The sequence below is a fragment of the Lithobates pipiens genome, unplaced genomic scaffold (genome assembly GCF_037356315.1).
Source record: "Lithobates pipiens isolate NorthernLeopardFrog02 unplaced genomic scaffold, aLitPip1_a1.2 Scaffold_18, whole genome shotgun sequence".
In the NCBI taxonomy this organism is placed as follows: domain Eukaryota; kingdom Metazoa; phylum Chordata; class Amphibia; order Anura; family Ranidae; genus Lithobates; species Lithobates pipiens.
In genome coordinates this window covers 191,816,057-191,834,312 of record NW_027507758.1, presented here as the reverse complement: position 1 = coordinate 191,834,312, position 18,256 = coordinate 191,816,057, and the positions used below count along the sequence as shown (strand labels likewise).

The 18,256-nt window shown below is 43.7% G+C and overlaps 1 protein-coding gene across 1 annotated transcript in view; it reads left to right on the top strand.

The window, feature by feature from the left end:
- SOS1 (SOS Ras/Rac guanine nucleotide exchange factor 1) overlaps positions 1 to 18,256 on the top strand; it is a 415,017-nt gene that overhangs the window by 151,411 nt on the left and 245,350 nt on the right. The window contains exon 9 of the mRNA XM_077486479.1: positions 6,740 to 6,867. Within this exon, the coding sequence (XP_077342605.1) occupies positions 6,740 to 6,867 (128 nt within the window). The remainder of the gene's footprint in view (positions 1 to 6,739; positions 6,868 to 18,256) is intronic.

Sequence of the window (18,256 nt, the reverse complement as noted above, 5' to 3'; positions counted from 1 at the left end):
CTCCAATATGCTTTATTTGGATGCTGCATACATTTCAGTTTACAGTAATCAATGGCTATTTTTATCTCTGATTGCTGTATAAATGTCACGGGTCCCAAAAAAGTGTCAAGTGTCCGATCTGTCCACCGCAATGTCGCTGTCAGGAACTTCGTAGGAGGCCTCCCCTTGTGGCCGAGCGCAGCACAACCCTGAAGATTACACAGGGGATCTGGTGCCAACAGAAACATGGGTTGCCTGGTTAGTGGAGCTTGTTGCCAGGAACTTGGTAGGACAGGCAAAGTTACTGGAAGCAGGCGTGCTTAGGAGGTCCAGTGAATGAGGACCAGTGGGATATTCAGGTAGCAGAGTCAGGAGCCAGGCCAGGGGTCAATCACAGCAAGACAGTCCGAGATCAAAGAGCAGCTTAGTCCTTAACACAGGAGACAGGATAAGCAGAATCCGTTAGCCAGGCCAGGGTCAGATACAGGAAGCAGGCGGGAGGAATTCAGATGCAAGCCAGGGGGTCAAGCCAAGGAATCGGAAGGAGCAGGTCAGACAAGCCAGGTTGGTACACTGGAGGTCAGATAAGCAGGATACAAGGCACAGGAAACTGACAATAAACCAGTGATTCGCCATTGTCAGCAGCGGGTTTTAATAGGCAGTGGCGCCCCATCACGTTGCGCATGTGCGTTCACCTGATCATGGCGCTGTGCGTCCATCTGGTTGTGCCACTGCCATCCTTGTGCACTGATGCACGTCAGCGTGTCCTTGTCTATGCCGGTTCACCATCCTTGTAGTATTGGGATGCGCCTGTTTCCTTGACAGTGCCCCTCCCAAGGTGCAGCCTCCGGATGCCCTGACATGCCCATTTTTCGGGGGGGGCTGTTGCAGAACCTGTGCATAAGCCTAGGGGCGTGCACATAGCTCGCAGGCTCCCAAGAGTTTTCTTCTGCAGAATACCCCTTCCACTTAATTAAGAACTGAATTATCCTACCTCTCAGACGATAGTCAAGAATGGACTCCACATTAAAATCCGTTTCATCTGAAGCCAGGTCTGGAGGGGGGGTACTTCTTCTCTCCCTGGAAAAGGACTAGAAATAACGTGAATAAGCTTCTGGCAAGATCAAAAGCTACAGGATTAATTTCACGTTTGATTTCAAAAGGACCCAGGTCCCAGTTTCCGGGATGGACATGGCAGTTTGAGATTTGCTGATGAAAGACACACTTTTCCCCCTATCTTAAAGGTAGGGTTTCTTCTTTTCTTTTTATCATATTGTTTCTTGTACCCTTCTTTAGCCTTCTTCATTGTGTCCTGGAGTATTTCGTAGTTTGCTTGGATGAAGTTTACTTTGTCCTGAACTGCTGGAACTGAGGACTCGGGAATGATATTGGGTAAAAATGAAGGATGGAAGCCGTAATTTGCCCAGAAGGGTGAGTGGTTGGTGGTAGCGTGCACAGGGTTGTTATATGCGAATTCCGCACAAGGCAATAATGAAATCCAGTCATCTTGAGAAAAAACAAAAACATCGTAGCTATTGCTCTCACATTTGGTTGGTCCTTTCAGTTTGATCGTTGCTCTGTGGACAAGCATATCTCGATTGACAGTAATTTGCAGAGGTTTCTCCAGAACCTAGAGGTAAATTGCACACCTCTATCTGACACAATGTTGTTTGGTGTGCCGTGTAATCTGACTATTTCTTTTATAAGGATTTTTTGCTGTGTCCATGGCGGAAGGTGTGCCTATCATTGGCAAGAAGTGCGCCATTTTGGACAGCCGGTCCACCAGGGTAGTTGTAAATTCCTCTGAGGGGGCAACTCCACTATGAAATCCATGGAGATCTCTTTCCAAGGTTGGTCCGGGGACTGACAATGGTCTTAACAGGTCCCAAGATCTGGCTTTGGACCCCTTGTTGCGCTGGCAGGTTTTACAGCAATTTATATATTCCTTACAGTCAGATCTCAGAGTGGGCCACCGTAAGGACCAAGTTTGGTTGTCTTTCAGACCCAAAAGTAGCCAGCTAGTGATCATGAAAAGTTTTCAACACTTGTAGCCTGGTTTGCTGTGGGACGAAAATCCTGTCTTGGTGTCATAGAAGCCCCCCCCCGACTTCTTACTGAAGAGACTTGTTCTGTGCACTGAGTGGAGGCCTACTCAATTGAAGTCCTTAAATTAGACTGGATCAAGAGGAAGTTATGAGGGGACAAAATTGTGCCGGGTGTGATTTCTTCAGGGGTGTCCAGGAACATTTGGGACAGGACATCCGCTTTTCCATCTTTAGACCCTGGCGGTAGGTGATATGGAAATTGAACCTTGAAAAGGATAGGGCCCATTGAGCTTGTCGGGGTCTTAACCGTTTGGCCATGTGAAGATACTCTAAGTTCTTATTGTCCTTAAAAATTAAGGTGGGATGAGTGGCACCTTCCAGGAGATATTGCCATTCCTCTAGAGCGGTTTTAATTGCCAAGAGTTCCCGATCCCCCACATCGTACTTCCTCTCTGGTGGGGTCCTCTTCTGTGAAGAGAAAGCCAAGGGGTACAGTAATGCTTTGGGGCCCTAACGTTGGGATAGTACCACCCCTGTGCCTACTTCTGAAGCATCAACTTCCAAGACATAGGATATGGCAGGATCAGGATGCTGTAAGATCGATGCAGAGGTAAAGAATATTTTTAGTTGGTCAAAGGAGGTTTTGTGCTGCTATGGACCACTGGAATTTGGTATGTCGGCGGGTTATTGAGTAATAGGTGCTACAATGGTGGAGAAATTTTCCTGTAGAAATTTGCAAAACTGATGAACCTTTGAACACCCTTCTTGTCGGATGGATCCGGTCACTCAAGGATAGCCTTCACTTTTTGTGGGCCCATAGCTATCCCACCTGTGGGGATGATGAGCCCCAGGAATTGGATTGACACCTTTTCGAAATTGTATTTCTCGGCCTTAACATATAACCCGTGTGTTCTGAGGATGCACAGCTCTTTCTTAACATGTGTTCTGTGAAGTTCCAGAGTGGCTGAAAATATGAGAATGTCGTCGAGATAGACAATGACGTGATCTAAGTACTCCCGAAAATTTTAATTTATAAAGTGCTGAAATGTATCTGGGGCGTTGCACAATCCAAACGGCATTACTAAATATATTCGAAATGTCCGAATCTTGTTCTAAATGCAGTCCCCCCTCCTGAATGCGGACGAGGTTGTAGGCTCCACGTAGGTCTAGTTTGGTAAATACGTAAGCTGTATGGAACCTCTGGAAGAGTTTCGTGATAAGGGGAAGCAGATAGCGATTCTTAAGGGTAATTTTATTTAGTTCCTGGTAATCTACACATGGTCTCAAAGTCTTAGCCTTCTTCTCAATGAAGAAAATGCCAGCACTGGCAGGAGAGGAGGAAGGGCGGATAAATCCCTTCTCAAGGTTTCCATGAATATATTGCCTCAAGGTCTCAAGCTCAGTTTCAGAAAGAGGAAATATACAACCAAAAGGGATTTCCGCCCCTGGTAGTAACTCAATGGCTAGGTCGTAAGGATGATCTTTTTGTCAAAAACATCTATGAACTCCAGGTAGGCTGCTGGTATATTGGAGTCCACACTAGGTGTGTGGGTAGTACAGTCAGACAACTGGAAAAGTCCTTGGATTCAAGAGCAAGGCGATGTTGCCGGCAGTAGGAGGATATAAAAATTACTACTTTCTTGGACCAATCAATCCAAGGATTGTGCACATGTAGCCATGGGATTCCCAAAATGACCGGGAATATGGGGGATCTTAGGACGTCAAATTGAAGAAATTTCTGGTGACCTCAGTTGGTAGAGGTAAGGCTAGGTACTGTCCCTTGGGTGACATGCCCGGAACTAGGCATTGAGCCCTCGGCCAGATGGACTGTCAGTCTCTGCTTCTTGTTATTGAGAGTATTAGCGAGACTCTCTGCTAAAGCCGGATCCAAGAAGCAACTACATGCCCCGGAATCAAGTATTGCCTGGAGGTGAACTTCTTCACCTGCCACCAGTAATGTGACAGGAAGGGTTATTGGTCAAAGAAGACTTGGCCACCTGTAAGTAGACCGGAGTGTGGGGGGTTGGTTTCCTTGGTCTTATGGGGAAACTGCTTATAAAATGTCCCATTTCCCCGCAGTAGAAACAAAGGTTCACCTGTCGACGACCAAGTCTCTCCTTTGTAGTTAGCGCTGAATGAACCATGCCAAGCTGTATGGGAAATTTATGTACACAGGGCCTTAGGCCGTGTCCTGTTAGGAAGGTAGGTTCAAGCGCGCTCAGACTGATGTTCCTGCAAGCGTCTGTCAAGCTGAATGGTCAGCTGGATAAGACCCTCTAGTGTTGAGGGGGTCTCTATTCTAGGCAGTTCATCCTTAAGGGATTCAGACAACCCCATCCGATACTGATATCTTAAGGCTGCCTCATTCCAACCAGAGTCTGTGGACCACGTGCAGAATTCCATCATCTAATCTTCCGCAGTGCGCTGACTCTGCCGTAGAGTAGCTTTGGCAGTAGCCATCCCTAGGGAGTCATCGTATAACTGAGCCATGTTTTCAAAGAACTGGTCCACAGAGTTAATGACTGGACTCTTGCTCCAATAGGCCATGGGCCGATGTCTAAGGTTCACCACTTAGTAAAGAAACAATGAACTCTACTTTCACTGTTTCAGTGGAAAAAGTCAGTGGTTGCAAGGCAAAGTACAGGTAGCGGGTGTTCCCAAAGAATCTGAATTTATTTTGATCTCCAAAAAAGCGTTCTGGTGTTAGAACTCGTGGTTCTTGAGGGGACATTACCACAGTAGGAGCAGCCTTAGGAGAGCTGACTGAAGGCGGGCCTTGATTTGTGGAAGTGGGTGACTCTGGCGGGTTCTGCAGACGACCTTTTAACTGAAGGTATCCCTTCTGAAGCTTCTGGATGACTTGGGCAAGCGGGGCGATTTGTTAGATTACAGCTTCCATTGGAGAGACGCCTCCGTTGGCCTCTGACATGGCTGGTTTATACTGTCAGGAACTTGGTAGGAGGTCGAGATGCTGGGAGGGCTCCCTTTGCGGCCGAGCACAGCACAACCATGAAGATGACACAGGGGATGTGGTGCCCACAGAAGCAACGGTTGCCTGGTTGGTGGAGCTGGTTGCCAGGAACTTGGTAGGACAGGCAGAGTTACTGGAAGCAGCCGTGCTTAGGAGGTCCAATGGATGAAGACCAGTGGGATATTCAGGTAGCAGGGTCAGGAGCCAGGCCAGGGGTCAGTCACAGCAAGACAGTCCAACTCAAAGAGCAGCTGGAGTCCTTAGCACAGGAGACAGGATAAGCTGAATCCGTTAGCCAGGCCAGGGTCAGATGCAGGAAGCAGGCGGGAGGAAGTCAGATGCAAGCCAGGGGTTCAAGCCAAGAAATCAGAAGGAGCAGGTCAGACAAGCTGGGTTGGTACACAGGAGATCAAATAAGCAGGAGATGCAAGGCACAGGAACACAGGGGAAGCTGACGATAAACCAGCGATGCCCCATTGTCAGCAGCGGGTTTAATCACGTTGTGCACGTACCGTTACGCGTCCGTCTGGTTATGACGCTTCGCATCCTTGCGCACTGATGCGTGTCAGCATGTCCTTGCCTATGCCGATTCACCATCCTTGTAGTATTGTGCATAGGGATACGCCTATTTCCCTGACGATTGCAGTCATGATGATGATGATGACACGCTGATCACCGCCATCACTAGTAAAAAAAAAAAATACAAAAATAAAAATGACATAAATATATCCCCTATTTGTAGACGCTATAACTTTTACTTTTTTTTTTTTTTTTTTTTTAACCAAAAATATGCAGAAGAATACATATCGGCCTAAACCTAGGAAAAATTATTTAAATTTTTTTCCATTTTGGATATTTATTATAGCAAAAAAGTACAAAATATTGTGTTTTTTTTTTTTCTTTCAAAATTTACACTTTTTTTTGTTTATAGCGCAAAAATAAAAAAAATGCAGAGGTGATCAAATACCACCAAAGAGATCTATTTGTGGGGAAAAAAGGACATTAATTTTGTTTGGGTACAATGTCGCACGACTGCACAATTGTCAGTTAAAGCAACACAGTGCTGTATCACAAAAAATGGCCTGGTCAGGAAGGGGATAAATTCTTCCGGGGCTGAACTGGTTAATGAAGGCATAACATTTAGCAACTCGCATGGTTGATAATTAAGAGGCACATCTAAGCATGCAGGCTTCTGGGGTAAAGCTATCCACATAGACCATCCTCCGCACTGCCGACTCTCACCGCTGTCAGTCTGTCAGAAGTAGAGCGATCTGAAAGCGAGGCTTGAAGTGCTCGTGGAGCACAGCATGGAAGGCATGGCGTCAATGAAGGTGCGGAGGATGCTCTATCTGGACAGCTTTACCTCAGATGCCTGCATACTTGGATATGCCTCTATTAATCGTCAACCATGTGATTTGCTAAATGTTGTAGTTTCATTAAATGTAACCATATTGCTACACTTAGAAGCGCCTCTCTTCTCTTTTATACTCAGTTGTCGCTCGTTTATAAAGTCAAAATGTATTTTAAAAATATAGTTTGTCTTGCAAAATGCTTTCAAACCAAGTTACTCTCACACTAAGGTTTTACTGTACTGTTGCTTTTAAAATGTACATTTCAGTGTTCCAGGATACAAAGTTTTATCTTGATTGGCTATGCCAAAAGCATGTTTGTGGACTTCAATAGTTCTTGAAGTTGGTGGCTTTAATAATTTTATTTTCAAAACCGTTTCTGTTCTTCATTACAGCAATTGGAAGAAAAAAGTGAGGATGAGGAAGACAAAGAATGTTTAAAACAGTCAATCACTGCTCTACTTAACCTTCAGAGCAGTATGGAAAGGATATGTTCTAAGAGTCTGGCAAAGAGACGACTCAGGTATTCGGGAACTGTAAATGTATTAACTTTTAACGGCTCTTACTTTTTTTTTCTTTTTTTTTTATTGGCCGTTGTTTCTGTGAAATATGTATCGAAGAATATAAAAAATCTAGACTATATCATCAAATGTTAGACAGCTGTTAATGACAGAAAGTTGTCATGTTTACAGTGTAGATAAATACATTAGTCATTGGCACACAATATCTCACAAAAGTGAGTACACCCCTCACATTTTTGTAAATATTTTATTCTGTCTTTTCATGTGACAACACTGAAGAATTGACACTTTGCTACAATGTAAAGTAGTGAGCGTACAGCTTGTATAACAGTGTAAATTTCCTGACGTCTGAACCGCTGGCAACAAAAGTGAGTACACCCCTAAGTGAAAATGTCCAAATTGGGCCCAATTATCAATTTTCTCTCCCCGGTGTCATGTGGCTCATTGGTTACAAGGTCTCAGGTGTGAATAGGGAGCAGATGTGTTAAATTTGGTCTTATCGCTCTCACTCTCTCATACTGGTCACTGAGTTCAATATGGCACTTCATGGCAAAGAACTCTGAGGATCTGAAAAAAAGAATAGTTGCTCTACATAAAGATGGCCTAGGCTATAAGAAGATTGCCAACACCCTGAAACTGAGCTGCAGCACGGTGGCCAAGACCATACAGTGGTTTAACAGGACAGGTTCCACTCAGAACAGGCCTCGCCATGGTCGACCAAAGAAGTTGAGTGCACGTGCTCAGCGTCATATCCAGAGGTTGTCTTTGGGAAATAGACATATGAGTGCTGCTAGCATTGCTGCAGAGTTTGAAGGGGTAGGGGTTCAGCATTTTAGCGCTCAGACCTTACACACAAATTGGTCTGCATGGCTGTCGTCCCAGAATGAAGTCTTTTCTAAAAATGGTGCACAAGAAAGCCCCGTAAACAGTTTGCTGAAGACAAGCAGACCAAGGACATGGATTACAAGAACCATGTCCTGTGGTCTGAGACGAAGATTGGCAACCAGCTGAAGAGTACAAAGACAAGTGTGTCTTGCCTACACTCAAGCATGGTGGTGGAAGTGTCATGGTCTGGGGCTGCATGAGTGCTACTGGAACTGGGGAGCTACAGTTCATTGAGGGAACCATGAATGCCAATATGTACTGATGTACTGTGATATACTGAAGCAGGGCATGATCCCCCCCTTCTTTGGAGACTGGGCCGCAGTGCAGTATTCCAACATAACGACCCCAAACACACCTCCATGACGACCAATGCCTTGCTGAAGAAGCTGAGGGTAAAGGTGATGGACTGGCCAAGCAAATCTCCAGACCTAAACCCTATTGAGCATCTGTGGGGCATCCTCAAACGGAAGGTTGAGTATGTTCTCTAATATCCACCAGCTCCGTGATGTCATCATGGAGGCGTGGAAGGAGGACTCCAGTGGCAACCTGTGAAGCTCTGGTGATATCCCTGCCCAAGAAGGTTAATTAAGGCAGTGCTGGAAAATAATGGTGACCACACAAAATATTGACACTTTGGGCCCATTGTGGACATTTTCACTTAGGGGTGTACACACTTTTGTTGCCAGCGGCTTAGACATTAATAGCTGTGTGAGTTATTTTAAGGGGGCAGCAAATTTACACTGTTATACAAGCTATACACCCACTACTTTACATTGTAGCAAAGTGTAATTTTTTCAGTGTTGTCACATGAAAAGATATAATAAAATATTTACAAAAATGTGAGGGGTGTACTCACTTTTGTAAGGTACTGTATATAAAAAAAAGGGACTTGGAATGACATATTCACGTAAAGTGGTTTGTGCTGTTGCCTTCAGAAGATTGGATACTGGAAAACAGCCTAGTAGGACCTCCTACTCACTGGCAGTATCAGCAGGTGAAAATAAAGGGGGGAAAAAGGCTAAAAAAAGAAAACGAATGCAGCCACCATATTTAGGAAATTGGTAATCTGCACTATAGTAATTTTTTGTTTTTGGATTTAATACCACTTTAGCCCCCATGCTGTTAAGACACTTTCAATCCTTTCCCTTTTGCATTCTGTATTTATATAGTGATTGGCTTAACCACTTAAGCATCGGAATGATTTACCCCCAATAACCCGGGCATTTTTTGCGTTATGGCACAAAATGTATGTCCTCTTTTTTTTCCCCACAAATAGAGCTTTCTTTTGGTGGTATTTGATCACCTCTGCAATTTTTCTTTTTTGCGCTATAAACAAAAAAGACTGCCAATTTTGAAAACAATTGTTTTTTTTTTTTACTTTGTTATAATATCCAAAAATTAAAAAAAACAAATTTATTCATCAGGTTAGGCCAATATGCGTTCTTCTGCATATTTTTGGTAAAAAAATCACAATAAGCTTATATTGATTGGTTTGCACAACTGGTAATGGAAGTGATCTGCGATTTTTAGTGGGACTGCAACATTGCGGTTGACAAATCTGACCCCAAGTGACAGTTTTTGGGACCACTGACGTTATTACATTAATCAGTGCTAAAAAAAAAAATGCACTGATCAATATATAAATGACATTGGCAGTGAAGAGGTAACTCTAGCGGGCGATCAAGGGGTTAACTGTGTTCTCTGTGTGTGTGTTCTAACTGTGTGGTGGCTGGGCTGCCTAGGACAACAGAGATCGCTGTTGCTGATCACTAGGAATAGCAGATCTCAGACTTGTCCCCTGACATAACGGGGATCCACATTGTTTACATAGGCAGATCCCCGTTCTGCCTCTTCTTACCGCTAGTGGCCGGCAGACATGAAGTCTACCGGACCTGCGGCTGCGCGCTCACCCACAATATCGCATGCACAGACCGACGTACCTTGCCGCATTATATATGCGGAAGGCGGTTGTCAAGTGATCCAGATATTTTTTGCTACCTCCTAGGTGCTTTGCCAATGAATACCGTATTATGTAGGGGTTCCTAAAAGAAAAAAAAAGTAGATCGTCCCTGTTGTGCACCAAGGCATTTTTCTCCTTTGCAGGCCCTGCCCTTGCTGCCATGTCCATCTGCCAGACCTTGGGCGTCTGGTCTATGGACATTTTTAGGGTCCTGAAGAATCCTTTTGTCCTCATGCTACTGGAATTCATGCATGTGGCCCTTTTCTACTGTGTTGAATGTCTAGTGGATATTATTCACCAAATATCCAGAATTGGGCCTTTCGATATACATTCAGAGAATCCTTTGGCTCAAATGTTTGTCTGTGGAGCATCAGTGCAAGAAAGGCCTCGTGTATACCCTTTGTTGGGAAACACCTCTTTGGTCAAAGCTTACAGTCGGGTCCATAAATATTGGAACATCGACACAATTCTAATCCTTTTGGCTCTATACACCACCACAATGGATTTGAAATGAACAAGATGTGCTTTAACTGCAGACTTTCAGCTTTAATTTGAGGGTGTTTACATCCAAATCAGGTGAACGGTATAGGAATTACAACAGTTTGTATATGTGACTTCCACTTTTTAAGGGACCAAAAGTAATGGGACAATTGGCTGCTCAGCTGTTCCATGGCCAAGGTGTGTGCTATTCCCTCATTATCCCATTTACAAGGAGCAGATAAAAAGGTCCAGAGTTAATTTTAAGTGTGCTATTTGCATTTGGAATCTGTTGCTGTCAACTCTCAAAATGAGGTCCAAAGAGCTGTCACTATCAGTGAAGCAAGCCATCATTAGGCTGAAAAAACAAATAAAAAACAATCCGAGAGATAGCAAAAAAATTAGGTGTGGCCATATCAACTGTTTGGAACATCCTTAAAAAGAAATAACGCACCAGTGAGCTCAGCAACACCAAAATACCCAGACGACCACGGAAAACAACTATGGTGGATGACTGAAGAATTCTTTCCCTGGTGAAGAAAACAACCTTTCCAACAGTTGGTCAGATCAAGAACACTCTCCAGGAAGTAGGTATATATGTGTCAAAGTCAACAATCAAGAGAAGACTTCACCAGAGTGAATACAGAGGAAGGCCAGATTAGAGTTTGCCAAACAACATCTAAAAAAGCCTTCAAAGTTCTGGAGCAACATCCTATGGACAGATGAGACCAAGATCAACTTGTACCAGAGTGATGGGAATAGAATAATATGGAGAAGCAAAGGAACTGCTCATGATCCAAAGCATACCACCTCATCAGTGAAGCATGGTGGTGGTAGTGTCATGGCGTGGGCATATATGGCTGCCAATGGAACTGGTTCTCTTGTATTGATGATGTGACTGCTGACAAAAGCAGCAGGATGAATTCTGAAGTGTTTTGGGCAATATTATCTGCTCATATTCAGCAAAATGTTTCACAACTCATTGGTCGGCGCTTCACAGTGCAGATGGACAATGATCCGAAGCATACTGCGAAATCAACCAAAGAGTTTAAGAGAAAGAAGTGGAATGTTATGCAATGACCAAGTCAATCACCTGACCTGAATCCAATTGAGCATGCATTTCACTTGCTGAAGACAAAACTGAAAGGAAAATGCCCCAAGAACAAGCAGGAACTGAAGACATTTGCAGTAGAGGCCTGGCAGAGCATCACCACAGATGAAACCCAGTGTCTGGTGATGTCAATGCATTCCAGACTTCAGGCTGTAATTGACTGCAAAGTATTTGCAACCAAGTATTAAAAAGTGAAACTTTGATGTATGATTGTTAATCTGTCCCATTACTTTTGGTCCCTTAAAAAGTGGGAGGCACATGTACAAACTGTCGTAGTTCCTACACCGTTCACCTGATTTGGATGTAAATACCCTCAAATTAAAGCTGAAAGTTTGCAGTTAAAGCACATCTTGTTTCATTTCAAATCCATTGTGGTGGTGTATAGAGCCAAAAAGATTAGAATTGTGTCAATGTCCCAATATTTATGGACCTGATTGTACCTTTATCAAGAAGGTCACCAGGGGAACAGAATGTTAACAGAAGTATGATCTTTAGCTCGCTGACGGTTCAAAACGGCTCATAGTAGTGCAGAAAGAACTGCACTTCTGTGACCTACAGGAGAAGTATAGCCAAAATAGCTTTGGCTATACTTCTCATTTACACCTCAAGCTGAAAAGCGCTCTTCTTCTGGGGATAAGAGAGGTTATTTTTATTTCTATAAAATAAAGCTTGGAACTTGGTTCCACTTAGCCCCCAAGTCCTTAAAAGCCATGAACAAGCCCTCTTTTCACTGGGTATGACTTTGTCCAGGATTTTCCTGCCCCAGGACAAATTTCTGGCCCTCCACTCCCATGCCCAGGCTCTTTAGTCCCAGGGTCAAGCGCAGATTACTCTTCAGAGGGCAATGATACAACTAGCCCTTAGGCAATTGGATTTCTCTACTTTCCATGGTTTCCTGCAGTGTGTACATCAGCCTATCCGACAGAAGCCGATCGACTAGACCTGGGGGAAAACGAGCATCCGATCAGCGCTGGTAGCCATTGGCTACCAGCGCTGACTCATGTATTCTGAAGGAGAGGGGGAGGGGTGGGGGGGTCTTAGTTCCCCTGTCAGAATGCAAAAGCTCAGTGGTAGATCGTTGTACTAACATTGCATTGTTAGTACAGTGAGCCCCTCCCAAGTTCCTGTTTATTTCGTTTTTTTTTTTTTTTTTCTGTTTTTTGTTTTTGTTTTTTTAGTTCAGACCACTGGGTTGAATGGAAAAAAAAAGCTTAATGTGTACCAAGCTTGAGAAAATAGGATCCATATGACCATCAAGGGACAGCATTTTTTCTTACCAGCTCTTGACGGCATCAACTCATATGACGCCCTCCCTGATTGTGCCTCATCACACGGGCCGGGCTGTGACGCAATCTGTCACTCGCTGTATCTACTGTGATTGGTTGCAGTGATCCCATGGTACAGATGGGGCTAATCACAGCCCATCTGTACCATGTGATTAGCTTTGCCCAATCACAGCTAATCACAATACTACACACAGAATGAATGGATTTCATTCAGAAACAATGGTTGCTTATAATATTGATTATTACTGTTATAAGTAATCATAGTATGTAAAAAACAAAACAAAAAAACAATAATAATCCTTATCACCTGTCCAGAGTAATGCAATGTTAACTATGGTAACACTGCATTGCTTTAGTCACAGTATATAAAAAATATTGTCACCGGTCAGTGTTCCTGATCACCACCAAACCAACTATATGTTAATGCAGTATTGCACTGGTGACAGTATGTAATAACAAAAGTGGAAAAAAAACAAAAACATATTTTTTTTTTTTCAATTTCCTATTTTCCAAGAAATTCTGACAAAGAATTACAACTTCAAAAATGTTGGCATACCTCTTCCTAATTACTTTGAAAAAAATGGGTTATTTGTACTGTCCTGGCATTTACATGCAAGTCAAGAGACATCAATACATCAGGTTTAATTGATTTTCAGATTTTCATCTATCAATATATATAATCTCATATAGTTGTGGACTCTATAACCTTCCTACAGACTAAATAATATACAATGATTTGGGTCATTTTCAAATTTAGCAGTATAAATTTTAGCCTAATATTATGAAGAAAGTTTATTTGCAAAATTTTATTACAGAAATTTAAAAAAAAAGGGTTTTATTATTATTTTTTGTAATTTTCAGTCTTATTTTTTGCTAAATAATAAAAAAAAAAGTGGTGATTACCTTCAAAAGACAGCTTTATTTGTGTGAAAAAAATTCTAAAAATTTTGCTTGAGTACAGTGTTGCATGCGCAATTGTCCTTCAAAGAGTGATAGCGCACCCCCTTCCTGTGCAGGAAATTCAATTCCCATCTTCTTTGCAGAACTGAGATTGAGGGCACTCTGGTGATGTTCACTGGTCCTGACTGGCCTGGGCAGATGTGGTAAGCTGATCTGGTAAGACTTCCGGCAGACACACTGTAGGAGTATCTGGATCTCTTTTGTTACAAGGATCGGTTTGCCATCCTGTTTCATGTTGGCTGCCTTTAATGGCATGACTGTTGAAGCCTAGATTCTTAGTGACTGGCATCTTTGAGTCTGTGATTCCTCCGATGCTGAAACCTAGGAAATCTATTTATATTAAGGTTTTTCATTGGACATAAAAAACATTGTTTACTTGTGTGAGTTGGGGCTTCCACCCCAGGAGTTTCCCTGTGGGATGAATCTTGTCTTTCCTGCAGCTGGGTCTAGACCAGTTTTTGGCTTCCAGCACTATAAAGGATTAGATTTCTGCCTGTTCTTTTTTGTTTCAGAAGCCATTGGCCTCTCATTCTTCTTCCTTTTTTTCATTTATTTATTTATTTTTTACAAGAAAGGCCTTTAATTTTTTTAACACCTTTGTACAGGGGATCTCTTATGTACAGCTAGAGCGGCACGATTAGTCGTTAAAAATATTTTTATAAAGGAGATGGTCTGAGACTGGGGACACATGGTACAGGAGATGGTCAGAGACTGGGGACACATGGTACAGGAGATGGTCAGAGACATAGGACACATGGTACAGGAGATGGTCAGAGATTGCAGACATGGTACAGGAGCTCAATGCAGCCTCACCAGTGCCCATCATTTGCAGCCTGCCTGGGCCTCACCGGTGCCCAGCAGCCTACCATTGCATACCTCCCAACTTTTGAAGGTGAGAATGAGGGACATTTAGGGGGGAGAATGACCTGTGGTAAGCATAGTGCGCCGTGGCAAAAAGTGGGTGTGGTAGCATAGTAAACTGTGTTGTCTGTAAACACAGTTTATTATGCTACAGTTAGGAATGGACAGAGTAAGTGATTTTTGCAGATAACTTACTCTGTCATTTCAGGCAGGGAATCCTTCCCTGCTCTCCTTCCTGACATATTCCCCACAGCATCTGGTGGGAGATGGGAGCGGGAAACCTGGCAGAGCTGGGGGGGGGGGGGGGGCGAGCAGGAGACAGTACAGGGTGACAGGAGAATGACAGGGTGAAGGAGACGAGCACAGGGGGATCAGATAAAAGTACAGGGACCACAGAAGCGTCAAGGGGGACCAGAGAAGAGTACAGATATGACGAGAGAAGAGCACAGGGGGGACTGGAAAAGAGAAAGAGGGGGGCCAGAGAACAGTACAGAGACAGAGAAGTTGCTGGGCAAGATCACAGAAGGGCAAGGAAAGAGCTGAGGGGGGCAGCAGAAAAAAAGCTGGAGAGGAGGGGCGGCATACAGAGAAACCAATGCCCTCCATTTTCTTCCTGCAGCTGCTGAATGCCCACTTTTCCTCTTCTTCCTCCTGCAGGCATTCATTGGCTGCAGGAATAACATGGAAGGCATTTGTTCATCTGTATGCCGCCCCTCCTCTCGGGCTGGGTCACAATGGCGACCACTGTAGTTACGTCCCTGCAGTGAAGTAAAGCAAAAGATTAGAGCATACAGAGGGTTAAGAAGACTGATAGATGAAAAGGTTGTGGACCAGGGAATGCTGAGGATGAAGTTGGGAGGAGGGGGTCTGCGAGTGTAGTGAGAGCTGGACAAGCAATGAGAGAGAGGAGAAGGGACGGGTGTGAGGAGTTTTCAGTGTGCAGTGATGCCAGAAAGATTACCGTACTTAATTTACCTTCTACAAAGCACATTCTAGTCGGTACAGAGGCACTGGAGAGTGGCACTCAGAGACAGGAGAAGATCACATCGGCACTGTACAGTGACAGGAGCAGGAATGGGGTCAGATGTCAGAATCCTTCCACACTTCTATCACCCGATCGCCACACTCAGTGCTGAGTGATGGGAGGAGGGAAGTAATCTCCACTGCCTGTGACTCTGATAAATCTGTACCCTGGCCTCACTTAACATACTGTGCAGGAGCAACTCAGAGTGAGATGTCGGGAGGCGGAGCTGGGAGGGAAAGCCACTTTGCACACAGTTTCCTCCACAGTGCTCACCCACAAAGCACTACAGCACTCCATAACGACACCCCATAATTGGCGGCACCAGGGGCGTGGCCCCGCCCCATTTTTGGCACCATTATCGGCAAGAATTCTCTTTCGGCAAGTTGCCAAAAAGGCTATTTTGGGCCGATATGTTTTGGCGGTCAACATTTCGATGCATCACTACATAAAACACAATATAAGTGTACCCAAAAGAAAGAGTCTCTTAATATCCAAGTATATCAACACAATTCACTCTTCTTCCCAAAAACTTTAAAAAAACAAAACATTTAAAACTAGAAACAAACAAATAAATCCTTAGATCGAATATTCTTGCCACCTCTGTGTTCAACGATCACAATAAAAAAAATAAAAAAAATAAGGGCTCATGCAATCCACCACCAGTGCTCTCTAGCAGCTCCCCCCCCAGCTTTGACTCCTGTTTTACTGAGCTATGGAGATGTGTGCTGATGGATGGATATGCTTTTAGCTTTCATAGCCCAGCTCTCTCCTTCATGGGATGCTAATGCTCTCTGTGGAAAAAAAATAAAAATAAAATTATTGCCATAAAAACTTATATTGGTTTACTCACATAAAAGGCACTGAAAGCCGTGCCAGCTGAAAATTGCACAATGTAAAATCCACCAGCTTACCGCCTTCTGGTTAGGAATTGTCTCGGGATATCGTTAGCTGCTAACTCCATAAGCGTTGTGTCCTCGTGTGGACGACTTCTTCAGCCCACTGTAAAGGGTTAGCAGCTGACGCTATCCCACGACCATTCCTAATCAGACGGCGGTAAGCAATTTTCAGCTGGCACGGCTTTCAGTTCCCGTTGTGTGAGTGAACCACTACAAGATTCTATGGCAATATGTTTTTTTTTTTACAGAGAGCACTAGATGGTTTGTTTTCTGTTTTTATATGGCTGGTATTACATGTGACCATCCCATGAAGGAGAGAGCTGGGCTATGAAAGCTTTAAGGATATCTATCCATCTGCACAGATCTCCATATATACACCTCAAGGGGAACAGCATGCTTTGACTCTTTGGTAAAACAGGAGTCAAAGCTGGGGGTGAGCTGCTAAAAAGCACTGTTGGTGGATTGCACAAGCACCTGTTTTTGATTTATCGTGATCATTGAACACAGAGGTGGCAAGAATGTTGTTTTCAGGTTTTTGGAAAGAAGAGTGAATTGTGTTGATATACAGTGCCTTGCGAAAGTATTCGGCCCCTTTGAACTTTCCAAACTTTTGCCACATTTCAGGCTTCAAACATAAAGATATAAAATTTTATTTTTTTGTGAAGAATCACCAACAAGTGGGACACAATTGTGAAGTGAAACGAAATCTATTGGATATTTTAAACTTTTTTAGCAAATAAAAAACTGAAAAGTGGTGCGTGCAAAATTATTCGGCCCCTTTACTTTCAGTGCAGCAAACTCACTCCAGAAGTTCAGCGAGGATCTCTGAATGATCCAATGTTGTCCTAAATGACTGATGGTGATAAATAGAATCCACCTGTGTGTAATCAAGTCTCTGTATAAATGCACCTGCTCTGTGATAGTCTCTGGGTTCTGTTGAAAGCGCAGAGAGCATCATGAAGACCAAGGAACACGCCAGGCAGGTCCGTAATACTGTTGTGGAGAAGTTTAAAGCCGGATTTGGATACAAAAAGATTTACCAAGCTTTAAACATCCCAAGGAGCACCGTGCAAGCGATCATTTTGAAATGGAAGGAGTATCAGACCACTGCAAATCTACCAAGACCTGGCCGTCCCTCTAAACTTTCAGCTCAGACAAGAAGACTGATCAGAGATGCAGCCAAGAGGCCCATGATCACTCTGGATGAACTGCAGAGAACTACAGCTGAGGTGGGAGAGTCTGTCCATAGGACAACAATCAGTCGTACACTGCACAAATCTGGCCTTTATGGAAGAGTGGCAAGGCGAAAGCCATTTCTCAAAGATATCCATAAAAGTCTTGTCTAAAGTTTGCCACAAGCCACCTGGGAGACACACCAAACATGTGGAAGAAGGTGCTCTGGTCAGATGAAACCAAAATCCAACTTTTTGCCCACAATGCAAAACGATATGTTTGGTGTAAAAGCAACACAGCTCATCACCCTCAACACACCATCCCCACTGTCAAACATGGTGGTGGCAGCATCATGGTTTGGGCCTGCTTTTCTTCAGCAGGGACAGGGAAGATGGTTAAAATTGAGGGGAAGATGGATGCAGCCAAATACAGGACCATTCTGGATGAAAACCTGTTGGAGTCTGCAAAAGACCTGAAACTGGGACGGAGATTTATCTTCCAACAAGACAATGATCCCAAACATACAGCAAAATCTACAAAGGAATGGTTCACAAATAAACGTATCCAGGTGTTAGAATGGCCAAGTCAAAGTCCAGACCTGAATCCAATCGAGAATCTGTGGAAAGAGCTGAAAACTGCTGTTCACAAACGTTCTCCATCCAACCTCACTGAGCTCGAGCTGTTTTGCAAGGAAGAATGGGCAAGAATTTCAGTCTCTCAATGTGCAAAACTGATAGAGACATACCCCAAGCGACTTG